Source organism: Halichoerus grypus, chromosome 3, assembly GCF_964656455.1.
Source record: "Halichoerus grypus chromosome 3, mHalGry1.hap1.1, whole genome shotgun sequence".
In the NCBI taxonomy this organism is placed as follows: Eukaryota; Metazoa; Chordata; class Mammalia; order Carnivora; family Phocidae; genus Halichoerus; species Halichoerus grypus.
Window position 1 is genome coordinate 169,225,694 of NC_135714.1, and position 27,752 is coordinate 169,253,445.

Sequence of the window (27,752 nt, forward strand, 5' to 3'; positions counted from 1 at the left end):
GCAACAGCAATTTGATGGCCCAGTTCTATAGTGTGGTTTAGGGATACATTTCTGGAAGATCAGGCAATTATTCTGTGAGCTACCTATATACCTTAATAAACCCTGTAGGTCTAAACTATCTTGAGTAGATTTTGTTGAAGTCAAGAACTGACCAACTCACATTCTAGTAACACTTCCTTTCACATGATCATGTTTGTGGTTTCTGTAGTTTTATGGCAATATTTTCTTTCTCAGTGGCTTTTCTAAGCTGAGACAATGTCCCTTGTACATAGTTAAACGCTATTTTAAAAAACCAAACTACTATGTCAAGTTTTAGGATACATCTATAATTTTATTACAAAACCATTCTTTTGGCATTAGTTGGTTACAGTGATAGCAAGATACTGTGAGTGTGGCAGAGCAGCTCTAATGTAACACTGCATTCCCTGCTTCCTGGACCCAAATTTAAGTTACCTTATACCCATTACACACAAGTTACCAGCATTCATTAATGCTGCAAATCCTGACGCATATTCCCTTTAGGGAGGAGCTGATGCTAAGGGATTAGAGTAAATGTTGGTAAGTCTACAAAAGCTCCTTCGTGGGACTTTGTTTCTTCGCCCTCCCCCCAAATTACTTTGCTTTAAAAGAATCAAATTACTAGTCTGAATAGCAGCAGCACCGAAGGAGCATCACACTTAGTTCTTGTTAAAAAGCAGTACCTGTGCAATGCACGTTTTACACCACAGGCAAAGGGAATGACCGCTTTAGTTTTAAACTCCTGCATTAGAGTCTCTTAAAAAAATAAAAGCATTCCATCGCGTTCTTCCAGATGGTGTTATTGCTGTACATTTGTTGGTGGGTCACCCTCTGTGCTGTGTTTGCTTTGAAGGGATCTTCCAATATATCTCCAATATTCCTTTCTTATAGTGTCCTTTTCTTTAGCTAGAATTTCACACAACTGAAAATGAAAAACAAAAATTCTTTAAAGATAATGTGTAAATCAATCTCTAGGGCAAATGCTTTTGAGCCAACACAGTTAAACTCAGAACATGTTCAAATGAGATACATCATTATAATCATACACTGTGTTTACTAGTGATGTGGGTTTTGCCCTGTTCTGAACAGTGGAAATAGTCCTGCACTGAACTCGGGTGAACATGCTGAAAAGGGTATGAATATAGTGGCATTGGACAGACCAAATTCTGAGACACCAAGAACAGAGTTCTACTGACTTACCTCTAATGCTTTATTAAGAATGTCCTCCTTGTTGTCACATTGGTTTTCTAGCATGTCTTCATAGATATCCACAAGAAAGGCAATTAGGTAGGGGGAACTGTGACTTGGTTGTAAATCAAGTAACTGATTTAACAGATTTGGATATTTGGAAAGACCACGATCCTGTAAAATCCTAAAAAAAAATTATTCTCAATTTTGAGAAGGAAGAACAAAAATAATAAAAAGATCATAAGAAAATGACCTCTGTAACACGAGCAAGAGAGGAGACTTATTTTGAATGAATGAAAAACTAAATGAAAATTTTAAATTACGTGTGAGTTTTATTATTAGATAATTATGAGCTGAGTATAATTAGTTAAAAAGAATAATGAAACTTAAAAGTGATCATTTATAACTCAAACTGCAACACACACACAATTAAATCAGAAAATAAACCATCTTCTTAAAATTAAAAAAGTGAAGGAAGAAAACAAGAGAGAAGTTTCTGTTTCTTCTTGAGATGGTTCCTTATTCTTTTAGCTCTCCAGATGTTATAGGCCCCAACCCTGGATATATCTCCAAATGTGACTGGGCTCCATACTTTATGTTCTTTGGGCCTAGTCTCCAGGGAGACCTCTAAGCTCGAAAAGGAGCCTAGTTGTATCAGTAGCCAGGCAAGTGAAACCTTGTCAATTTAAGGAATGAGACTTGTAACAGGAGATCTCTAGAAATGAAAACAGAAAGGTTGGCTATGCATCTGTGCAATCTGCTTGTAAATAGTTTGCTTTGTCTTTACTATGTTCCTGGGCTAAACAGAAACTAAGTGTGTATATCCCATTCTCTGAAATAAAGACTATAGGATTCATAAATACAACTATAACTCTATTACTGTTTAGTCATGGACTATTCCAAAAACTGTGCTGGTCTGTGCTTGGGGGCTGAAGAGAAGGCTAGAAGGCACTGTTCTTGGGTGTCACCATCTAACACTGGTATACTTCTCTTAGATCCAGAAAAATGGATAATTCTTTAGTATCCTTTTGGAATCTGATTAATGGAATATATTCCATGATACATCGTATTAGCAGGTGGTTTTTATATAAAACAATCCAAAACAACCTCTTACCCTTTCAAATAGTTCCATGCACTTTCATTATGCGGTACTAGTTTGATCATTTCTAGAGTGTACCTATAAGAAAAAGACCACAAAGAAATATGTGTAATTTTAAGAGCAGTGCAATAGTTAGAAACAGTTTTAATAAGATTGTGGCACAGCTTGGATATGTGCTTTCATTTATCTTAGTGGGCTATGACTAGGTCTAGGTCATATCTAAATTAGAGAGAATTCTTCAAGTCAGCAGTTTTCAATTCATAGTTACATAGTTCCTCCCTCCTGTAAATTTGTAACCAATTCTGGGAAAGGACACCTAATATGAAGGCTCAATTCACAACAGGAAAATGAACTGATGTGGAGGATTTCCTTTAATTTAGGCTTTCCCTTTGAAGAAAATGTCAGCTAAAACAGGAGGTTTTTTCCTTTTATTGGTAAAGCAATCTTGAGAAAAAGTCTAAGATCTACTTATGCCCAATTTAAATCATTCAAAAAGGAGAACTACATAATCTTAGGAGCTGTAATAAAAAATAGCATGGAAATTTTATAGACAAAGAAAAAAATGAGAAATCAACACAAATGTGTATTTCTTATATTCTGAAACAAGATTACTAGTTAACTATGATGTGATTACCAGTCAAAATGGACACTCCCTTTCTTTTCCCTTCAACCAGATTATTAAGTACAATTTAGATCCAATTACAACAAATTCCAAGGGAGTGACAGAATTTAGCTTCACTACATACTTGCTCAAACGAGTAAGTCACTCACTGACTAAAATTTAGTAATCTTGGTTTTATTGCTGTTTTATTTATTTTTATTTATTGTTTCATTACTGTTACGATGGCATTTTTTTTTCCCAGAGAGTACAGTAGTCCACCTTTCTCCATAGGATGGGTTCCCAAACGCCCAGTAGATGCCTGAAACCAGAGTATCAAATCCTATATATACCATGTTTTCTCCTATACATCCATACCTATGATAAAGCTTAATTTATAGGCACACTAAGAGATTAACAATTAATAAATAGATCATAATATACTCATTGTAATAAAAGTTATATGAATGTAGTCTCTCTCAAAATACCTTATTAGACTGTACTCACCCTTCTTGTGATGATTTAAGACAATGCCTACATGGTAAGTTGAAGTGAGGTGAATGACAGGCATTGTGATGTAGCGTTAGGCTATACTACCTACTGTCTCACCACACGTGTCCTCAGGAGGATCGTATGCTTCTGGACTAAAGCTGCCATGAGTAACTGAAACTGCGGAAGGCAAGACTGCAGGTAAGGGGGGAATACGAGAACAATAAACTCATCCAGCACTATGAAAAAGTTTTTTCCAACTAATTTTACATAAACTAGTATTTCCAGTTATTTTTCAAACCATGTCCCTGCATGTTTTCACTAGGCATTATAGAAGATTATTTCATTTTGCAATACCTAAAGAATTTTATTCATATACCTATGCACTAAAGCATGATCTACTTTAATGGTTAAAACATGCACTTTGAGGTCAGAGTGCCTAGCTTCTTTATTTTTTTGTTGTTGGTGTTGTTTTTGTCTTTTTAAGTAATCTCTATACCCAACATAGGACTTGAACTCACAACTCCTCGGACTCACGACCCCAAGATCAAGAGTTGCATGCTCTACCCACTGAACTGGCTGGGTGCCCCAGACTGCTTAGATTCTAATCTTAGCCCTATCAATTATTATCTGTGTGCTCTTAGGCACACTATAGAACTACTCTGAACCTCAAGTTCCTTATCAAGTATCCCACAGTGTTGTTATGAAAATTAAATAAGAATTCCTGGCATGTAGTAAATGCTTAATAAATGGTAATTGTTGAGGCCCCTGGGTGGCTCAATCATTTGAGCATCGGACTCTTAATTTCGGCTCGGGTCATGATCTCAGTGTTGTGGGACTGAGCCCTGTGTTGGGCTCCATGCTCAGTGCAGAGTCTGCTGGAGATTCTCTCTCTCCCTCTAAATAAAATAAAATCTTTAAAAAATAGATAAATAAAATAAAATAAATGGTAACTATTATTAATAGTACTAGTAGTACTCATGAAAATATGGCCATGACATATAAAATGAAAAAAGCAATGTGTAAAATACCACTGCCTACGTTGCGGTGCATACATGTTTGCAAATGTACTTTAATAAGGTTTGGAAGGATCTGCACTAATTGTAGCTCACTCTAAAGAATGGGGTATGGGAAGAGAGAGAATAAGAGATTTTGATGTTTTACTTTACACAATTCAGAACAGTTTCCCCCTACAACTAGACTGTATTACTTTTATAATAAAAGGAAAAAAAACAGAAAATAATCAGATAAATCTATATTCTTTAGAGTTAAAAAATCTGGTTAAACTAAATTCTAGATAACTACAGCTACTCTTAGCATTTTAAATATTTCTTTTACCTATCTTAATGGTATGATAAGCCTTAAATATAGAAAACTCTTAGATTTTTTTTTAAACAATTTTTTAAAGGTTTTCTTTTTAAGTAATCTCTATATCCAACGTAGGGCTCAAACTCACAACCCCGAGATCAAGAGTTGCATGCTCCACCAACTGAGCCAGCCAGGTGCCTGTGGAAAACTCTTAGATTCCTGACTGATTGTTTCTATTTGGTAATAAAAAACCAGTGATCTGCCTTTGAAAACTATGAGACGTTTCCATTTTTCACTCTTCATACTCAACTTTCAAGTATCTTATTACACCTAACTTAATGAAGTATGCTATAGTAAATAAGGAATATGTAGTATTTGAAATCCCTAATTATTAACTGGGTTAATTCAAGGAAGAATAACATGAAGCATTCTACCTTTTAGCAAGAAAGCTATTGAAATCTCTAAAGGATGACACTTTACTGTCCTTCAGAGTGCTTTTGTCCTAATTTTCATAATACCAACTCTAAAATAAAAAAAAGTACTATATAGAGGGCTGGATGATGAGTCTGAATTTTCTCTACTCAAGCCCCAGTATTTAGGTTTGAGAGTAATAAAATTATTTCAGTAAGTTCACTGTTACCCCTCAGATCAATACTATTCAACAGAACTTGCTATGATGATGAAAATGTTCTTTATCTGTGCTGCCCAATACAGTAGTCATTAGCCACATGTGGGTACGGAACCCCTGAGAAGGAATTCATATAACTGAGGAACGGAATTATGTGATTTTAATTAATTTGAACTTAAGTAGCCATATGTGGCTAGTGACTACCACATTAGACAGCGTAGCTTTGAAGAGTCGAACAGTAAAAAGAAAGCATGAGACATGCTTGAGGGGAATGTGTATGCTCCAGAAAGAAGCCTACAGCAGACAGAGAGTTAATGCAGGACACTGGATGATAGACCTCTTTCCCTTTTAATTTAAATCACCAGAACCCTATAAAGAACAGAGAAAAGCTAGCTGCCCTGACCCTAACAGAAGTAATAAGAAGGGAGATGAAGAAGGCAGATGGTCATAAACATCAGCTCTTCCCAGGAGCTGTTAAAACAACTTTTATTTTTTTATTTTTAATTTTTTTTAAGTAAGCTCTAGGCCCAACATGGGGCTTAAAACTCACGACCCTGAGATCAAGAGTCACATGCTCTACTGACTGAGCCAGCCAGGAGCCCCTAGGACAACTTTTATGATTAAAATTATGAGTATGAAAAAAAAATTATGAGTATGTTCTCATCAGGCTATAAAAACAATAAATAATATTCAAATTTAAAACAGACACTGAGACAAAAGAGACAAAGTCAGAAAAGAGGTGACTATTAATGTTTATGGATATTAGTATTCATTCCAATTCAAAAAATTCTAGCACTTATAATAGCTTTTTGTATGCTAAAGCAGTAGTTTTCAACTAGGGATGGTTTTACCCCACAGTGGACATTTGGCCATGTCTGGGGACATTTTGTTTGTCACAACATGGGGGGAGAGTGGGTTACTGCTGATATATAGGGTGTAAAGGCTAGAATGCCACTCCACATCCTATAATGTACAAGACAGCCTCCTACAACAAAGACGTCCTGCTCCAAACCCTGCACAGTAGAGTAGCAGGGCTCCTGAGGACTATTATCTAAAGGACACCAGAATTTAATGAGATAGTTTTAAAAATAAAGCTTCCTAGACACTATGTAATCTGATTTCTTCTCAATCTGTGATAGCAACAATATTTCAAGAAACTTAAGACACTACAGTGTAGAGGTATACTACAGTAGCTATAAATTGGTCCTTAAGGTTTTCATCTAGGTATTCTGTCCTATTAGTTCAATGAGGGCAGGATCAGAGGCAGTCTTGATCTTTGCTGGATCCCCGATGTCTGAGACATGATAGGTACACAAATACTCTTTTAATGAGGGACGCCTGGGTGGGTCAGTTGGTTAAGCAGCTGCCTTCAGCTCAGGTCATGATCTCAGGGTCCTGGGATCAAGTCCCACATCGGGCTCCCCGCTCAGCAGGGAGCCTGCTTCTCCCTCTCACTGCCACTCCTCCTGCTTGTGCTCTCTCTCTCTGACAAATAAATAAAATCTTAAAAAAAAAAAATGAGTGAACAAGTGAAGGAGATTACTAACTGGACTTCTCTCTCCAATATAGCACGATCATTGTAGCCAGTGGTGTTAGAAATTACGAAGTATCTTTGGTTCCAGACAGAGTTATTTCTCACATCCTCTTTAAGAAGTTGGTCTACATACTGCAGCTCATTATCCCAAAGTTTAAATTCCTAAGAGAAAAGAAAAAATATCCAATTAGAAATGTCCCATTACTTTTGTTTTTTAAGAACAACCCCAAGATCAAGAGTCACATGCTCCACTGAGCAAGCTAGCCAGGGGCGCCTAGAAATGTCCCATTATTAATAAAAAAAAATAAAAATAAATAGGGGCGCCTGGGTGACTCAGTTGGTCAAATGTCTGCCTTCGGCTCAGGTCATGATCCCAGGGTCCTGGGATCGAGCCCCGCATCGGGCTCCCTGCTCAATGAGGAGCCTGCTTCTCCCTTCCCCTCTGCTGCTCCCCCTGCTTGCGCTCTCGCTGTCAAATAAACAAAATCTTAAAAAAATAAATAAAAATAAATGAAATTTCAGCAAAGCTAGTGAAGCTAGTGAAGATGTGGGACTCATCACATATTTGGAGGAAAATGATAGTTGCAGGTCAAGGAAGTGGAAGGGGAAAGAAAAGTCATCAAAGACAAGGGAATGGTCACAAAGAAAGAGAAAAATAAGGAAGAGAGAGCAAAGTGGCCTGTGATTTGGTACTATCTTCTTGAGAACAATTTATATACCAAGAGACATGTTTATACTACTTAAACTGACCCAAGAAGTATTCTCTTGGGGACTAAATCACAGGCAAAAAAGGTATATGTAACTAAATGCTTATGCATTAAGGTGAAAATTTAAAGGGGGAAAAAACCAAACTCAGAAAATGATTAAATATAGTATAGTATATTAATAGGATGGATTTGATATGAATACATAATATTAAGTAAAAGAGAAGTATTAAAAATGCACATATGATAAAATTACATTAAAATACATGGAGAAATATACACAACTATATTTAGATACAAATCTTTACGTTATAAAGCTGTTTTAGTAAAAAAAATTATGGGCAGGAGAAAACCAATTAAGACAATTTAAAAAAGGAATGAAAAGTCAAAACTTAACAAATGCTGCAAAAGTTGGGGATGTTAATTATGAAAAAGCTAATGGAGTTATATTTCTTTTTTTTTTTTTTTTAAGATTTTATTTATTTATTTGACAGAGAGAGACACAGCGAGAGAGGAAACACAAGCAGGGGGAATGGGAGAGGGAGAAGCAGGCTTCCCACCAAGCAGGGAGCCCAACACGGGGCCTGATCCTAGGACCCTGGGATCATGACCTGAGCCAAAGGCAGATGCCTAATGACTGAGTCACCCAGGCACCCCTGGAGTTATATTTCTTATCTGATAATGGCAAAAGGGTAGAATTTCATATAAAAAATAAAAATACCAAATATCTTTAGAAAATGTATCCCTTTAATCAAATTTAGAAAAGCTTACATTTTTAAGTAAAAAAAAATTTTGTTGGGGCGCCTGGGTGGCTCAGTCGTTAAGTGTCTGCCTTCAGCTCAGGTCATGATTCCAGGGTCCTGGGATCGAGCCCCACATCGGGCTCCCTGCTCAGTGGGATGCCTGCTTCTCCCTCTCCCACTCCCCCTGCTTGTGTTTCCTCTCTCGCTGTGTCTCTCTCTGTCAAATAAATAAATAAAATCTTTAAAAAAAAAAAAATTTTGTTAACTGCTCTTGTATAATGAACAGTGCACAAAGTAGCAATCACTGGAAAAAATTCACAGGAAACAACACTAGAATTGTTTGCTGGAATAAATAAATGCCCAGAGTGGGAGTTAGAATTTTATGCTAAACCCTGAATAACTCTTCTCTTCTATTCAGGGTTTAGCATAAAATTCTAACAAGTGGGCAGAAATAAAATACTATCTATTACTGTAAAATCATATTCCAAAGTTTATGTATGTAAAAAACCCCTGTAGGTGCCATGCCCTTGTTAATTAAAATAACACAGCTGTATCAGAAAATTACAACTACCGGGGCGCCTGGGTGGCTCAGCCGGTTAAGTGGCTGCCTTCGGCTCAGGTCATGATCCCAGGGTCCTGGGATCGAGCCCCGCATCGGGCTCCCTGCTCTGCGGGAAGCCTGCTTCTCCCTCTCCCTCTGCCTGTCTCTCTGCCTACTTGTTCTCTCTCTCTCTCTGTCAGATAAATAAATAAAATCTTAAAAAAAAAAAAAAAAAAAAAAAACACAGAAAATTACAACTACCTTTTCTATTCAATCTGCTAGTAAATATAAGATGTGATGCAAATTCAATCTAAAAAATACAAAAGTTAGGGGCGCCTGGGTGGCTCAGTTGGTTAAGCGACTGCCTTCGGCTCAGGTCATGATCCTGGAGTCCCTGGATCGAGTCCCGCATCCGGCTCCCTGCTCGGCAGGGAGCCTGCTTCTCCCTCTGACCCTCCCCCCTCTCATGTGCTCTCTCTCTCTCTCTCATTCTCTCTGTCTCAAATAAATAAATAAAATCTTTAAAAAAAAAAAAAAAAAAAAATAAAAAATAAAAAAAAAAAATAAAAAATACAAAAGTTACTATTATTCTTCTTTAATATGAAACTACTTACAACAGATCTTGAGAAATTACAAGATTAATCAGCATGAAGAATGTCAGGTTTTAATTAAGTATCTTAATAATTCTTAGTCATTATATTTTGTGTGATCTTTATGTGTGTTTTCGTTCAAGAGTATACTTACAATTTAACAGTAATTTTAATTATTTAATTCAGTTAAAACAATCTGAAAAACATTTTAACAAGAAAGGCAATACCTGAATAACCCATTGTCGATGTTGCCAGGCATGATAATTCTTTGCATCCTGATTAAGAATATCAGCAATAAATTCAAGCTCCTGAGATGGATCTTTTAGCCATTCCACTAATACTCGCCTATGATGCCTAAAGCAGGGAGAAGAAAAAAGTTTTGTGTTAATGTATCCAAGAACCGAAGTATCAACTGCATGTGTTGTACTATGTGATGTGGAGGGACACTCAAAAAACAGAAATTCACCTCTAATTCTCAAGATTATACTGGAGAGAAAAGGTAACAAAGAAGAAACACTCAGAGGGAAAAATTCCAGAACACTAAGTAAGAGTTGAGAAACATAAAACAATGATTTGTGTGTAAAATGAAATCAGATACTTACTTAGGGTTTAAAGAAGGTTTATTTCAATCTAAATCTGGAAGTAATCTTTTGACAACCACAAAATCCTGTCAAAGAATTTTGAAACATTGCCAGATGGCATAATCAGACTATAGGAAATGTGATACTATTTAATCAAGTACAGAAGCTCCTCTGGTTATAAATAGGCTTTTAATTTTTCTTAAGTCCACAGCATCACATACAAGCAACTGCTCATTCCATCAATTCGTAGGCAGAACTGAATTTGCTTCTACTCTGGCAAGTAGCTATGACAAGTTCCAAGTTTGTCAAGAGTTGTTTCTGTACTAGGAAAATGCTTCTAAGAGTTTTCTGTTGGGTTCTATTTTTATAATTTTTCTTAGCTGAAATATTTATAAAAATCTATTAGTGAAAATGTTTTAAAAGTCACTGTAGTGATGGTTGTACGTATTTTGTAAATACACTAACACCACTGACTATACATTTTAAATGGGTAAATAGACTAATGATGTACTATATGTTGGCTAATTGAATTTAAATTTTAAAAAATGGGTAAATAGTAGGGGTGCCTGGCTGGCTCAGTTGGTAGATCATGGGATTCTTGAACTTGGGGTCATGAGTTCAAGCCCCACATTGGGTGTAGAGCTTACTTTAAAAATAAATAAATAAATAAATAGGTAAATAGTATAATATGTGAGTTATACCTCAAAAAAGCTGTTTTTAAACAAAATCATTAATATTCAATATACTAAAAGTGAGTAGGAGTGATGGGAAAAGGGGAAAGATTTGATGCTTAATGAATGAATGAATGAATGGAAAATTTAAAAATTCATCTTACAGAATATTAAGAAGGCAAGATACTACTAAGAGGAATATCCTAGTGGGAAAGGCTTCTAAATTTATTTCAGAAATCTCCCAAGTTAGTGAACACTAGTAATAATTTACTTTTCTAGGTTCCTGGTAAATTCTGTAATTTAGGAAAAACTTAAGAATTAGGTCCTTCCGCATGTCAAGTTGACCCTCACCACTACCACCAGCAGTACCTCCTCCTCCATCTCCAAAATAACAGCAACCACAGTAGCTTCCATTCAAGGGGTGCTCACTATATGCCGGGTGCTGTTCACTCTATTTCTTTCCTATTTGTTCTCCGTCCTCCTGCTCCATAACGCCTCTTTTTTTCCTCCACTGTGTTCTGTTCAACTCACCCATAATAATCCCTATAGTTTTGTCTATGCTAACTTAGGGCTTAGTTTCTAGAACAAATATACTCTGTAAAACACTCTGCACCATTGTGGTTTTCACACTGCACTGTAAGATAACTGGCTTTATTATGTGCTTTCCCTGTTAGACTGTGTGGTTCATCTTTGTATCCCCGCCATCAATAAAAAAATTTTGAATAAATGAATGAAAGATGAAATACCAGAAAGTCATTTTTTAACACACTGGATAGAAAACATTTTTTCAGATTCTTTACTCAAAACTTTTCCAACAGTATTATATGCTAATGTCAATTTTTAAATAATAATAGCAGTACACATATTTGAGTGTTAACTTGAGGTTAGGCACCACTTTAAGCACTAAACATAAAATCATCTTATTTAGGAGCACCTGGGTGGCTCAACTGGTTAAACATCCAGCTCTTGATTTCAGCTCAGGTCATGATCTCAGGGTCGTGAAATCGAGGGGCTCCTTGCTGAATGTGGAGATTGCTTAAGATTCTCTTTCTCTCCCTCTCCCTCTGCTCCCCCACCCCACTCTCCTCTCCCTTAAAAAAAAAAAAAAAATCTCATTTAATCCTAACAACCCTATGAGACAGGTAACATTAGCTCCAATGCAAAGTACTAAAATTATAAAAAAACCCAAACAATTCCCTATAATCTTATCACCTAATGGGCAGGTAATATTAACATAATGACGTATTTCCTTCCTATTTTCATCTTACCAAACTTGATAGTTTTTGGGCTGTTCCTCAATTATTGCAGTGATGTAGTTCATTTCCTCATGTAGATCCTTTTGAAGTGACTTTAAGAGAACTCTCCGAAAATGCCTATAGCAAACACCAAGTATTGTTTCATTACTCTACATAAACTGCCTAGCCACAGTATCTGATGAAGGTAAAACAACAGAGTTAGACACACTTCTTTTTTTGGTAGATATTCTATATAACCAATAATTTAGCAATGTAACTGCGTTTGGTTTTCCAAACTCATACAACTATCTGGTGACTGGAAGAGTCAAGCATTTTGAAGTAAAAATAGTGAAAGACAACAAATGTTGAGAGAGGAGAAAAAGACAACCAACTAATGATTATTTTTAGGTAACACTCTGGTTACGAGTGTTCTATTACAGGAGAATCAAAGACATCTCTTTCCCTATATTTCCCTATATGGTACAGCTTGTTCGTTCAGATATATCATTCATATAATAAATTAATTCCATTATAAACATTATCAAATATTTTGTTTTCAGAGCCACCACAAATATGCTATTTATATATGAAACAAGTTTCTCTTAATTTCTTCATAGGCAGAATCAAATCATTAAAAAAACCTTTTCTCTAAAAACATGATTATTAGTTCTGGTCTATTTTTACTTCAAAATTTCCAACTCAATGTATAATAAAAGACAAACAGCTGCTTTAAAAGTATAATGCTAAATAGGACAGATAACAGTATTTCTCTATTTGATTAGTTTAAGGAAAACTAGGCTTCATAAAGCATGGCCATAAATAAGCAGCTTGGTTTACATGAGTAATGTTATCCAGTATACTGCCTTTAAAAAAACAGCAAATAAACTTAGGAAATTTTAAAATACATTCTAAGTTACTTTGTGTTATGTATGGTCAGGAATTTCTTAAAAGATAAGAAAGTGCATATCAGAGATATAAAATGATGGAATATCATACTAAGAATTCCAGTGAAACATGGTAGATTAAATGAGTAAGTTTATCCTGACACCCTAATAAAACCCCACAAAAATGACAGTAAGGGAATAAATAACAGTATAAACCACAAAGACAAAGAGAATTAGGAACCAAGGGGTATCACAGCATTTGGAAGAGGTCAACAAAACTACGGAAAATGGTAAGCTGACAGAAAAGTTTTAACTGACTTTGAAAAACAAAGTGCTAAAAACCTGTCAACAGAGGAAGAAAGGTTCAGAGATCAGGTGTCAGGTATCCTCAAAATTGGGAATCAAGTATGGGGTTAAAAACAGTATAAAATCTAGGGGCGCCTGGGTGGCTCAGTTGTTAAGCGGCTGCCTTTGGCTCAGGTCATGATCCCAGGGTCCTGTGATCGAGCCCCACGTCGGGCTCCCTGCTCAGTGGAGAGTCTGCTTCTCCCTCTCCCTCTGCCTGCCTCTCTGCCTACTTGTGCTCTCTCTCTGTCAAATAAATAAATAAAATCTTTAAAAAAAAAACAAAACTGCTGCACCCTTAAAAAAAAAAAAAAAACCCGTATAAAATCTAGAAAGAGCTCTTAACAGCCAAGATCCCTCCCCCAACCTTAAGCAGAGAGGTGACAGCATCACTGGCCTGGTGTGAAATAACAGAAAAAATATATATAGGTCTCTGCCCCTGGTTCCTGGCACAGAGCTCCTGGAGCAGTTAGAAATTCCTAAGTGATAAGAGCACTAGAAGCAGGGCACCTGGACGGCTCAGTCGGTTAAGTGTCTGCCTTAAGCTCAGGTCATGATCTCAGGGTTCTGGGATCAAGACCCGCCTCGGGCTCCCTGCTCAGCAGGGAATCTGCTTCTCTCTCTCCCTCTGCCCCTCACCCCGCTGGTGTGCTCGCGCTCTCTCTCTCAAATATATAAATAAAATCTTAAAAAAAAAAAAAAAAAAAAAAAGAGCATTAGAAGCATTCTATTGAGGCAACTCTAGGTGGGCTCCTTAGGTGGCTCCTGGTCACCAGGGAAGACTAAACCTTGATCAGAAGCTTGGAATTATCAGTTCCACCTCCAGCTGCCTAGATAAGAGAGAGGCTAGAAACAGAGTTAATAACTGATCATGCCTACATGAGGGAACCTCCAAAGCATCCCAATACTAGGAGGGTTGGAGTTTCTAGATGGGTGAACCTATCCATGTTCTGGGAGAGGACATATCCTCCATGAGGACAAAAGATCCTGAGCTTGGGACCCTCCCAAACTTTGCCCTATATATCTCTTCATCTGGCTGTTCATCTGTATCCTTTTATCACATCCTTTAATAAACTGGTAAACAAACACTCTAGCAAATTAACTGAACCCTAGAAGGGGGTCATGGGAACCTCTGATTTATAGCCCACTGGTTAGAAGCATAGGTGACAACTGACTTGCGATTAGCCTCTGAAGTAGGGGGCACTGAGCCTTTAACCAGTGGGATCTGACGTTATCTCAAAGTCAGGTAGTTAGACAATGTCAGAACTGAGTTAAATTGCAGAACACACAGCTAGTATCAGAGAGAACTGCTTGGTAGGGGAAAAGCCCACAGCCATCTGGTGATCAGAAATGTCAAAAGTGAAGTGTTTTGTGTGAAAGTAAAGGAGACACACAGAAGGATAACTGTGGTTCTTTCTAAAAACCTGGCAAGACACAAGTGGCTTTATTGTCTGGAGAAATCTGAAGCAGAAAGGAATACCAGACACAAGAGAAATACAGGGCAAAGAAAAAGACTAGAAACTGGGAAATTTAAAACACTGATATACTAAACAGCTGAGAACCCCCACCCCAACCAATCTTCCCCTGCCTGACCCCCCTAATTGTGGCAGCCAAACACATACTCCTCAGGCAATAATCAGACAACTCTTCTTTGGAGAAACAAACCAACCACAAGAAAAGATCTAGAATTGCTGACATGTGAAGATTTCGCACAAAACAGCCACCTCTCCACTCACTAACCTCACAGTGAAGCCCACCAGCGGATAAGTCCTGCCACATACACAGCTTCCAATCAGGATTTTTCCTACCTCTTGAGAGTTTGAAAGGAGAGTCAAGGATGTGAGAAAAATACTTACATGAAAGAAAGAAACCAAAACAAACACACAGAGAAATGAAAATATATCACACATCTATGAAATAAAAGACAAGATGCTATTAAAAAAATATTCAGAAAATAATAAAGAGCTTTGGAAATTAGTAATTTTTTTTAAAAGATTTTATTTATTTATTTGACAGAGAGATACAGCGAGAGAGGGAACACAAGCAGGGGGAGTGGGAGAGGGAGAAGCAGGCTTCCCGCGGAGCAGGGAGCCTGATGCAGGGCTCAATCCCAGGACTCTGGGATCATGACCTGAGCCGAAGGCAGGTGCTTAAATGACTGAGCCACCCAGGCGCCACTGGAAATTAGAAATTTTTGAGTGCAGATAGAAATCAGAAGATAAAGTTGAGGAAATATTTCAAACGTAAATGAAAAGACAAAGAAGTGAAAATTAAAAAAAGCAATCAAAAACATACCACATACGACTAAAAAAAAGCATTCCAGAAAGAGAAAAAACAGGTGAAGAGAAAAGGAATTATCAAACATAAAAAAATTCTCTGGACCTACTAAAAAGGTTTAAACGAAATAACGGAAGTGTTCTCAACAGAAGCTAAAGGAAATAGAAAACCAGTTTTAAAATTCTGAAGGAAAACAATTTCTAATATAGAATTCTACTAATAAAGTTGAGAAGAGACTAAAGAAACTTTTCAATATATCAAATCTCACAAATGATTTCCCACACATCCTTTTATAAGTTCTCTTCAACTCAAGGATGTGGTCGATAAAATGAGAGAATAAATCAAGAAAGAGACACAGGTCAGGTCTGGAGATAGGGGATCGAACGCATGAAAGAGTTTGAGATTAGATGTGCAGTGCCCACACTGGTGAAGAAGGAAAAAAAGGAGCTGAAGGATTACCTGTTGTGTTCAGCAGTAATGACACATTTTACACATATCAGAGAGCCTGGGAGACAAATTACTTACTGGCACAAAGAAAACAAAACTAAACAACAAAAAAAGGCAATCTGTTAAAAGGAATGTACTCTGAAATACTATAAAATGTGGGTCAGCATATTTAGAATATATAGGTTAACTTAAGAAAAAAGAGCAAAGAGTTCTTACCTATGGGGAGGGGACACTGGTAGAGAAAAGGAAGGGGACAGAGGATGCCATTTTTCATTCAGTCTCTGACTTTTAAACTCATAGTGTGAATTATTATTATGATAACAAAGTTTAGTTATGAAAAAGAGCCATCTGAACTAAAACATGAGACATTTAAATGGGGACTATTAATGATGAGTAGTACTTACCACACTGTATAATTGGCTGCATTTAACTCAATAGCATCCCTGGTTAGTTTAAAAGCTCGTTCACTTCTTTCATCACGCTGCAGGACAGCCCGGAAATAATCATAAACATCTCTAACTGGGGACAGAGCATACAACTGCATTAGGACTATCTTCCTTGTTTAAACTCAGCACTATAATACAAAATGCTGTTATATCTTACAAGGAAAAATACTGAATTTATATCATTTATAACAATAAGCAAAAGAAAGTCAAATGACTGTGGGAATGCCACCCTGAGAATGCTTTAGTGTCACAGCCATAACATCTGTGTAACTATGCTTCCCGCTCATGTATGTACAGGGGGCTAGTGCCAGGCTCCAAATCTCTGAAAGACGTCAGGCATTAAAGTAAAATTAAGAGTGTATATATTCAAATATATTCACTTACCTGGTTTTCCCACATTGTATTTTTATCAGTTTCATAACTGAAAAAGCAATGTACACAATGGTAGAAAATTCAAACCATACAAAAAGGTTCACACTAAATTTCCATTCAACTAAATTCCTAGTCTTTCTCCAAAGAAGCAACCACTGTTAACTGATTCTACTGTATCCTTCCAAATGTATGTTCTAAATACATCATCCTGTTTTTTACACAAATGAGATCACATTGGGGGCCTGGCTGGCTCAGTCAGTAGACCATGCAACTCTTGATCTTGGGTTTTAAGTTCAACCCTCACGTTGGGTGTAGAGATTACTTAAAATAAAATCTTCACAAAGATAAAAAAATAAATGAGATCACATCACACTCTATGTTCTGGGCCTTGCTTTTTTCACTCACACATTATTAAAGGTAGTGCAAAACTTACATACTCATTGACTCAACAATTCTAGTTCCAGGAAGTTTTCTTACAAATATACTTCCATATGTACCCAAAGCATCCAAAGAAATTTACTGGAGTATTTGGTCACATAAAAAACTTTTAAAAGGCTGGTCTGATGGTAATGGGTTAATCAGAACTTACTAACATTAGTGTCACTAAAGTTGGTATACAACCCCCCACTGCTAAATTTGACTGGCTTAAAAAAAAAGGAAATGAAAATTGGAAACAAATGATAAAGAATGAGCTAAGTCCATTATGACACACCCTTACAATGACATACTACCCAGTTGTTAGTATTGAGACTGCTCTGGTATGTACAGCTATGGAATAATTGCTAAGATTGTTAAGTGAAAAAAGTCAGGTGCAGAGCAGCATGCTATTCATTTAGTTAAAAATATACGCTTATTTATGAATATACTGAGGAACAGGGATGAGAAGACATAATTTTCAACAGTATTCCCTGTTACAAAGTGCACCACATTTCTTCAATAGCTGCAGAGCATTTCACTGTATGGTATTCAAATTTTATCTAACTCATCCCCTATAAATGAATGTTTCATTCTTTTGCTGTCCTGAATATAAACTGTATGCTATCCTGAGTATCAGTGCAGGCACATGTGCAAATTCAGTGTCTACAGAATAAATTCCTACAAGTAGAATTACTGCATCAAGGTGATGTGCACTGTTGATGCTGACAGGTTTTGCCAAATTAAAGATCTGATCAATATATATACTCCCTCCAAGAATGTATGAATGACCTATTTTTTCCACATCCTCACTGACAATATCAAAATTTCTCATCTTTGCCAATCTCTTAACTGAAGAAACTTATAGACTTTGGCAAATATTAACCTGTTGTATTCCCATTTTCCACAAGACAAACTGAGGCTGAGAGAGATCAACAAGTTCACATTGGGTCAGTGTTCCTTGCAGACAGAAGTTAAACCCAAATCTAGGGGTGCCTGGTTGGCTCAGTCAATAGAGCATGTGATTCTTTTTTTTTAAGATTTTATTTATTTATTTGAGAGAGAATGAGATAGAGAGCGAGCATGAGAGGGGGGAGGGTCAGAGGGAGAAGCAGACTCCCTGCCGAGCAGGGAGCCCGATGCGGGACTCGATCCTGGGACTCCAGGATCATGACCTGAGCCGAAGGCAGTTGCTTAACCAACTGAGCCACCCAGGCGCCCCTAGAGCATGTGATTCTTAATGTTGGGGTTGGGAGTTCGAGCCCCACGATGGGTGTAGAGATTGCTTAAAATTAATTAAAAAAAAAAAAGTTAAACCCAAATCTAGTCTGACATCAAAGCCCATGCCACTAATCACAATGAACTAGTAGATACTGCAGCTGAAATGCCCTCATAACATACTATAGTTTAAGGCAGAGAACAGATTATGCCCCAAGACAGACTATGAAAAAAAACGTGTGTTAAAACACTCCTCAATACTTTTTTCCACAATTAAAAATGTATGTGGACATGCTATGCTATTTTTCTTACAGTATACAATTTTCCAGCTACTGACAGTTTAAAAACTTTTAACAGGGATGTATGGAAATGTCAAAATATCCTTGTTTGCTTAACCATTCTGTTACTATTGGCAATGTGGATTGTTTTCAATTTTGCTTTATAAAAATCACTGCTTTAATCTTCCAATAACTTTGCATTAAAATTTTTTTAATTACGTGCACATATTGTTTCCTTAGACTATAACCCCAAAAGTGAAGTTATCAGAAAACATGAACAATTACAGCTCTTTACAAATTCTGAGACATTAAAAGGTTACCTACTTCTAAACACTATCTTTAAAAAGCTGAATTTAAATCATACCAGAATAAAATTTAGAAAGAATGTAAGTGGCAAACAACAATGAAACTAAGAACCAAGCTCCCAAATATTTTTCAAGTTATAACAAAATGCTTAGAACACATTACCTCTATATACAATGTATATATACATTTATATACACACCTATCTACACATACAAAACATATACACTTGCACATATACGTCATATACGTAGCATAAAACCAACTTTGTGAAGACAGGGGAAACATAATGAGACCAGTGGAAGGCTATATACCAAATTTTTTTTTTTAAAGATTTTATTTATCAGAGAGAGAGAGAGAGAGCACAAGCAGGTGGGAGCGGCAGGCAGAGGGAGAAGCAGGCTCCCTCCTGAGCAGGGAGCCGATGCGGGACTTGATCCCAGGACCCTGAGATCATGACCTGAGCCGAAGGCAGAGGGTTAACCGACTGAGCCACTCAGGCGTCCCGGCTATATACCAAATATTAACAGTGGTTATTTCTCTTTTTAAACTGGTAACTTTTACTGCATCATCAAGAACATTCTTTTTTTAAAAAAGTTTTTACTTAAATTCATCAGTTAACATACAGTTTAATATTAGTTTCAGGTGTAAAATATAGTGATTCATCACTTCCATACATCATCTGATGCTCATCACAAGCACACTTCTTACTCCCCATCACCTATTTCACCCTTCCCCCCCACTCACCTCCCCTCTGGTAACCATCAGTTTGTTCTCTATAGTTAAGAGTCAGTTTCTTGGTTTGTCTTTTTCCCTTTGCACATTTGTTTTGTTTCTTAAATTCCACATGAGTGAAATCACATGGTGTTTGTCTTTCTCTATTTCACTTAGCATTACACTCTCTAGCTCCATCCAAGTTGTTGCAAATGGCAAATTTCATTATTTTTATTGCTCAGTAATATTCCATTGTATATATACCACATCTTCTTTATCCACTCATCAGTTGATGGGCACTTGGACTGCTTCCGTAATTTAGCTATTGTAATGCTGCTATAAGCATCAGGGTGCACGTATCCCTTTGATTAGTATTTTTGTACTCCTTTGATAAATACTTAGTAGTACAAGTGCTAGATCATAGGGTAGTACTATTTTCAACTTTTTGAGGAACCTCTATGCTGTTTTCCAGAGTGGCTGCACCAGTTTGCATTCCTACCAATAGTGCCAGAGGGTTCCCCTTGCTCCACATCCTCGCCAACACTTGTTGTTTGTGTTGTTGATTTTAGCCATTCTGACAGGTGTGAGGTGCTATCTCATTGTAGTTTTGTTTTTTTTTTTAAACTTAACTGGACACTTAACTGACTGAGCCACCCAAGCACCCTTCATCAGTGTTTTATAGTTTTCAGAGTACAGGTCTTTCACCTCTTTGGTTAGGTGTATTCCTAGGTATCTTATTGTTTTGGAGGCAACTGTAAATGGGATTTATACCTTAATTTCTCTTTCTGCTGCTTCATCACTGGTGTATAAAAATGCAACAGATTTCTGTACATTGATTTTGTATCCTGCAACTTTACTGAACTTGTTTATTAGTTTTAGCAGTTTTTTGGTGGTCTTTCAGGTTTTCTATATATAGTATCACGTCATTTGCAAATAGTGAAAGTTTTACTTCTTCCTTGCCGATCTGGATGCTTTATTTCTTTTTCTTGTCTGATTGCTGTGGCTAGGGCTTCCAGTCCTAGGTTGAATAAAGGTGGTGAGAGTGGACATCCCTGTTTTGTTCTTAACTGTAGAAGAAAGCTCTCAGTTTTCCCCACTGAGGATGATATTAGCTATGGATTTTTCATATATGGCCTTTATTATACTGAGGTAAGTTCCCTCTAAACCTACTTTGTTGAGGGTAACAGTGGCTATTTCTTGATGGTAAGAGTGTTCTTTTGATTTTAACATCCTCAAAATTTTCTAAGATGAGCATTTATTACTTCAAAAAATATTTTTAATTAAAAAGAAATATATATTCCATGCAAACATTGTAAACAATACAAAAGTACATGAAGTTTCCCTTACTCCAATGCCACTCCCCAGTGCACTGGATTTTTATCAAGGGTAATGGTTGTTACCAGATATTTTTCTAAGAGTGTGTGTGTGTAGTTTTGTTGTTTATTTTTTTAAATTTTTATTTATTTATTTTTATTAAGTAATCTTTATGCCCAACATGGGGCTTGAACTCATGATCCCGAGATGGAGAGTCCCATGCTCCACTGACTGAGCCAGCCAGGCACCCCTGTTGTTTATTTTTAATGAAATTGGTATAATATTTTTCATACTGCTTTCCATTTTGGCATTCTCCTCCTCAATGGTATGTTCTTCCATGCCAACATATACATATCTACATCACTCTTTTTCCACTATTCCATATAAAGAACATGGCATAACTTACATGTGAATGCTATTTTTTTTTTCAGAACAGAATTCTGTAAGTGGGAATAGAATACACAGCCTTATGGCTTTATATGTCAAGTTGATAGGCTCATAAATTAATCTGGGGTTATATAAATAGAATTTTATATTCATTAGATTTTTTCTGTAGTTTTCAATATTAAAATATTCTTTTAACTAAATATTACACATTTGATACACTGTCATACTCAAAGTTTCTAAAACGTACTTGGCTTTTTTCACTCAACATTGTTTCTGAGGTCTGTCCAATGTTCTAAAAGATCTAGATCCTCTTAACGGTTACTTAGTATTCAACTGTATGATAATGTATGTTTTATTTATCCATTTTCCAAAACATAAATATGTAAGTGGCTTCCAACATTTTGCTTTTTCAAAAAATGCTGCAAATTATAATAGTTAATACATATAGTGCTTACTCTGAGCCAGACAGTTGTATTATTTTATATATATAATTTACTCACTCTATAAAGTACTGGCCCTTGAATGACACGGGTTTGAACTGCACAGGTCCATACATATGCAGATTTTTTTCAATACAGTATAGCACCATATTTTTCTTAGGAATTTTTTTAAGAGCTTTTTTTAAAAAATTTTTTTTGAGAGAGAGAGAACAAGCTGGGGGAGCAGGGAGGGAGAGGGAGAAGCAGGCTCCCTACTGAGCAGAGAGCCTGATGCGGGACTCAATCTCAGAACCCTGGGATCATGACCCGAGCTGAAGGCAGACACTTTAACCAACTGAGCCACCCAAGTGCCCCGATTCTTTTTTTTTTAAACTAAACTCTACCCCCATATGGGGCTTGAACTCATGACCCCTAGTTTAAGAGTCATATGCTCTACTGACTGAACCAGCCAGGCACCCTTCCTTATGATTTTAATACCATTTTCTTTTTCTCTAGCATAGTTTATTGTAAGAATACAGTATATAATTCATTTAACTACAAAATATGTGTTAATTGACTATTTATATTATCGTAAGACTTCCAGGAACAGTAGGCTATTAGTAATTAAACTTCTGAGGAGTCAAAAGTTATACATGGATTTTCAACTGAGCAGGGAGGAAGGAGGTCAGCACCCCTAACCCTCATGTTATTCAAAGGTCAACTATAGCTACTACTATTATCCTCATTTTACATAGGAGAAATAAAGGTAAAGGTTAAATAATTTGTCCAAGGTTATAGAGCTAGTAAAATGGTGAAGTTAGAATTTAAATCAGTTGGTCTGTCTCTGAAGTGTGTGTTCTTAACCTCCTAGTACATGTCTTCTGATGTCATATGCCAGAGTGCACCCAGAATATATCACTGGAAGCAGTATTTCAAGGTTATACGATAGAAGCATTTTCCAATTTTACTAGATTAAACCAAACCTCAAAATGGCTAAACATGAAAATTACCATCTGAAATGTACGTATCTGTTCATATGCCCTAAGATCTGATATCATACAATAGTTTTAATTTTTACCATTTAATGCATGGTTGGGAAATAACATTCCCATTTTATTTGTATATCTTTCATTCCTAATGATAATGGACATCCCCCCGCCTTTAAAAGCCAATGGAATTTTCTCTTCTGTAAACTACCAGCTCATATACCCTTTGTCTATTTTTTTATGTTTGCCTGTTTCCTTAACCTTTTGTAGGAATTTCTTGTAAAGTTCTAAACATCAATCCTGTTTCATATGGTGTATCTTTTCCCATACTATTGCTTCCTTTTTAACTTGCTCATGGATATCTTCTGTTGTACAGATTTTAAATTTTGATATATTCATCTATCAGTTTTTGATTGACAGGTCATATTTATCCATCTTTTTCCTTTGTGGTTTCTAATCACGATATATTAAGAATTTTAAATGTTAATCTTTTTCACCCTGCAAAAAAAGCTTTTTTAAATTATTTAACCAAGAGAAATGTATGATTGTATCGGTTTCTCCAACATCTTTGTTATATGTACGTAATGAATCTGAAAGTGGTTTTCATCTCTCTGATCACTAGTGAGGTTAACATCTCTTCACAGATATTTCCATTTCTTCTAGTGAATTATCTCTCTGTATCATCTCTCTTCGTAGTGTGAAAGCTTTGCATTTTAATGCAGTTATATCTTCTGATCTTTTCCTTAATTCTGAATTTTACATCTTGCCTAATAATACCTTCTTCACCAAAAGAAAGAGAGATTATTCTCTTGTTCCTTGAATATTTACAGTTGTGTTTTAGAACTTTAATTCATCCGTAATTTATTTTCACGTAAGACATGAGATAAGGATGTAATTTTACTTCTATCCAAATGCACAGACAACTGTTACAAAACCAATTTCATTAATCCATCTTTTCATACAAGTATAAGATGTCCTTTTTATCACATATTAAGTTCCCATCTATACTGATCTATTTTTAGATTTCTTATTAATCTATTTATTTCTGCACCAGTTCCACAAGTTATTTTTAGTAGTACATTTTTATATTCGATAAGTCAAACCTTCATACCATCTACTTCCTTTTCAAACATTCCTTGGCATTACTTCATAATCAAAAGAATACAATAGACGCTTTTTGTAAAAAAGGAATAATCTTGGATAACAAAGCCTTAACTGAAATGTGTACATAACACACACACATACACACACACATACACACACACCACAGAGGTTTGAGGATTATGAGGCCACCACAACCAACAGAAATCAGAACACATACACACACACACATATAAATACAAAGCTAGCATTCCATTTTATTCATGTACACTTTCTTAGAAGAACAACTAACATTTGCATGACCTTCAATTTACAAAGCATTTTCATTCACATTCATTATGAAAGAATGATACTTTGTCAAAGAAAATAATCCACTCATTTTAATATCAGTTAATGTATTCCAACTGAGCCTAACACTTCATTGCTGAAATATATTTCAAAATGCACAAGTTTCACCAACCAAAGTTTATTCTACATAAAACAGTAACTCCTTTATGTTGTATCTTGTGTGCAGATTAAACAGTAAATGAAAAGCACAATCACAAGTACCTATTACATACTATACTGTAGCATTCATTATTTATACTTAGAATATGTCCATTCTTTGGACAAAATAAAAGTTTTAACCATGAAAATGAATTATTAAAAAACGAGTATTAGCTTAAGTCATTTAGATCTTTATTAGACAAAAATCTGTCATCTACCTAACCAGATAATTGTCAATTTCAATTCTGCTACTAAGTTTGACTTGTAGACCTTTTCCCAATAAAAAATAAACTTACATTTTTCACTATAAATGATCTGGACCACTGGATTGGGGCCATCATTCTGCGGCACTGGATCTATATCAGCCCATTCTGCTCTGTCCCTGAAATACATATATTTTTTCAGTGATTGTATTCAAACACATAAGAAGAAAAAGAACTCTGGTGTTTTTAAAAATAGTGGTGGGAGGTGGGAGGGATGGGGTGGCTGGGTGATAGACACTGGGGAGGGTATGTGCTATGGTCAGTGCTGTGAATTGTGTAAGACTGTTGAATCACAGACCTGTACCTCTGAAACAAATAATACATTGTATGTTAAAAAAAAAAAAAAAAGAAGAAGATAGCAGGAAGGGAAAAATGAAGGGGGGGAATCAGAAGGGGAGACGAACCATGAGAGACTATAGACTGTGAAAAACAAACAGGGTTCTAGAGGAGAGGGGGGTGGGGGAATGGGTTAGCCTGGTGATGGGCATTAAAGAGGGCAAGTTCTGCATGGAGCACTGGGTGTTATACGCAAACAATGAATCATGGAACACTACATCAAAAACTAATGATGTAATGTATGGTGATTAACATAATAATAAAAAATAGCAACAACCACACTTCCATTAATATTAGTAACTTATAAATATTTTAATGTAATCATGGTTGGATTTTTTCATGACCAAGTTTTGCCGTTTTGCTTTACATATTAAACCTTTTTTTTTTTTTTTTAGATTTTATTTATTCATTTGAGAGAGAGAGAGAGAGCACAGGCAGGGGGGAGAGAGAAGCAGACTCCCCAATGAGCAGGGAGCCCAACATGGGGCTCGATCCCAGGACCCTGGGTCATGACCTGAGCCGAAGGCAGACACTTAACCGACTGAGCCACACAGGCACCCTAACATATTAAACTTTTAAAGTAACATAAATTGAATAATCTGCCCATTAAAATAAGTTAATAAATCAACAGTTCTCAAATTTAAAGTTTTTATGTAAGTGTAGAAACATGTTTGCAGTAAGTACACAATAGTTTTAAATTAGAAATCAATTTAATTCATTGGTCTAATAAGACTTTTTGGAATTAGCATTTTAAAATGAGTAACAATTTACTAGGAACTGACATTTTAAAATCAAAGTAAGCACTATTAGTTTACTATACTGAGAGGTAGTCCAGGTGGTCTTTAGAGAGCAGGTTATGAAATCTAATAACTGTCTGAGCTGGAACGTAGGCTCTACCATTTATCAGCTGTGTGACCTTGAGAAAGTTACTTAATCTCTCTGGGCCTCAGTTTCTTCATTTATAAAATGGAGATGATATTACTAACCAACCTTAGAAGGCTGTTTGGAGGATTAAGTGAGATAATATGTTAAGCAGTTAAATGTGTGCAATAGTAAGCACATAATAAGTATATTACACATATATACTGTTAGTATATAATCAATATATGAAATACACATTACCATGTTATAAATATAGCATATAATAAATGTATATAATAAGCATTCAATGAATACGATTTCTCATTATCAATGCTAAAATAACACGGTGGCACCAATAGGTGCAAAATGCCCAGTATGACTAAATTTGTTTTAGCCACTCTTATTTATTTTTCTTTCACCCATCTTTTAGTTCTCTATACTGATCAGCTATTGACAGCAAAGATTCTGTGGCATCCAGACAATCTTGAAGTTGTGTCCACTATATCAGAAGAAATACAAGGGAAACAATTACCTGAGGTGTGAGACTTAGAGCCTGGGGAAGTAGCATGAGAAAGGTAAGGCTGTCATTTAGTCACTGAAAAATCAGACATAGCCAAGTGAAGCAGCTGAATATTTTACAATTCAGAGAGGAGGTGTGAGGATTATGGGGCTACCACAGCCAAATTAAATGTGTAAAACAACTCCAGTAACAGAATCTGGATAGTGACTTTCACTCATTCATAAAATCAAGGAAGGCAAATAAGCTATCGAATGGGTTTACCTAGAACTACATAAGAAAAAATAAGACAAAAGAAAAATAAGATACAAGGATTTCTCAATTGTCTTTGCAAGTTCAATTGGAGGTAAGGAACTGGCATTACCAGAAAGCAAAGAACTTCTAGGGGTGGGACTGGGGAGAAAAAGCAAGAAAGTTACAAAGTACCCAACTCTCCCTACTATATGCCACTTGTATTATGTACGAGGTGATGTAGGGATGTATTACAGAGTTTAAGAACAAATATCTTTTCGGTCTTACAGCTTAAACTCGTGCCTGTCTGATGGTAGGCGCTAAAATATTTAAAGAAAATGCTGAATGAAAATGTCCCAGTCCTTAAAGATCTTATATTAGCTCTCTCCGCTTTAACAGAACAAACCACGGGAAGCCCTTACACATTGTTTTTAAAGCGAGCTAATCCGGACCTTATTTATATTTAAATCTTACTTCCTGCCAGGCTATTAAACAGCACTCAAACCCTTCGGTATTCACTTAGATTATCAGGGTTAGCGCTATGGGAGCATGAAAGAGAGCGGGAGATTTCTTAAATTCCTGAATCACACCTAAACAGCCTAAGAAAGAGTGCTGTCCAGTGTGTTCCAGCTTCTACGCTCTCTGATGTCTGGCCTCCCCTCTGTCCCTCGGTGACAGCGTTGGCCCCGGGAACAGCAACCCCGAAAAGAGCGCTAGGGCCCCAAGCGGGCCCGGACCCCGCCGAGCGCGCCCCCTCCACCCCGAGGGACCGGACAAGGAAGCGGCGGAAACTTCGGCCGAACACGCCGAGGCCAGAAGAGCCGACCCGGAACCGCCGGCCGGGTGAAGCACCCGCCTTCGGGGGAAGGGCCTCGAGTGCCGCGGCCCTGCTGTGGGCGTTACCTGTACAGGACATAGGTGGGCGAGTCCAGGCTCAGGAACCCGTCGTCCATAGGGGACGCCACCGCTTCTCCGGGTTCAGCCGCCATAGCTTCTTCCTGCTGCTGCTCGGGCGGCGGAGGGTGCGGCTGGGGCGGTGGCGGCTCCGGCTGACCGGACTCGCTGCCCTGCGCAGCCTCTCCGACCCCCTCAGTGGCCGCCATCTCGCCTCGGTCCGCAACGGAGGTGGTGGCGGCGGCGGCCCCGCCCCTTGGGGCCCCGCCCCTCGCTCCCTCCCCACACCCCCGCGGCGAACCACTTCCGGTTTTCTTGCTTCCTACCATAGA

General features: G+C 36.9%; 1 protein-coding gene across 2 annotated transcripts; it reads right to left on the minus strand.

Annotated features, from left to right (window-relative positions):
- Positions 1-310: 310 nt before the first annotated feature.
- On the minus strand, positions 311-27,682 carry FNTA (farnesyltransferase, CAAX box, subunit alpha). Of its 2 annotated transcripts, XM_036102368.2 has the most exons (9): positions 27,430-27,681; positions 24,615-24,700; positions 16,285-16,399; positions 11,961-12,065; positions 9,668-9,794; positions 6,876-7,024; positions 2,321-2,383; positions 1,219-1,390; positions 311-940 (listed from the first exon to the last, which is right to left on the minus strand). In XM_036102368.2, exons 1-9 carry the CDS (start codon positions 27,627-27,629, stop codon positions 818-820), a joined length of 1,140 nt encoding a protein of 379 aa, XP_035958261.1. In that variant the 5' UTR covers positions 27,630-27,681; the 3' UTR covers positions 311-817. The 2 variants fall into 2 exon arrangements, with proteins under 2 accessions (XP_035958261.1, XP_035958262.1); XM_036102369.2 differs by lacking the exon at positions 11,961-12,065 and having other exon boundaries at positions 27,430-27,682.
- Between the last annotated feature and the right edge of the window lie 70 nt (positions 27,683-27,752).

What these genes read in the sequence shown, in the direction of transcription:
- FNTA (XM_036102368.2), bottom strand. Translation starts at nt 27,629, where the DNA reads ATGGCGGCCACTGAGGGGGTCGGAGAGGCTGCGCAGGGCAGCGAGTCC. An exon ending in GCAGCCAATTATACAGTGTG is followed by an intron (nt 12,066 to 16,284) that starts GTAAGTACTACT and finishes TGTTTGCTATAG; the next exon opens with GCATTTTCGGAGAGTTCTCT. An exon ending in TTCTTAATAAAGCATTAGAG is followed by an intron (nt 941 to 1,218) that starts GTAAGTCAGTAG and finishes TTTCATTTTCAG; the next exon opens with TTGTGTGAAATTCTAGCTAA.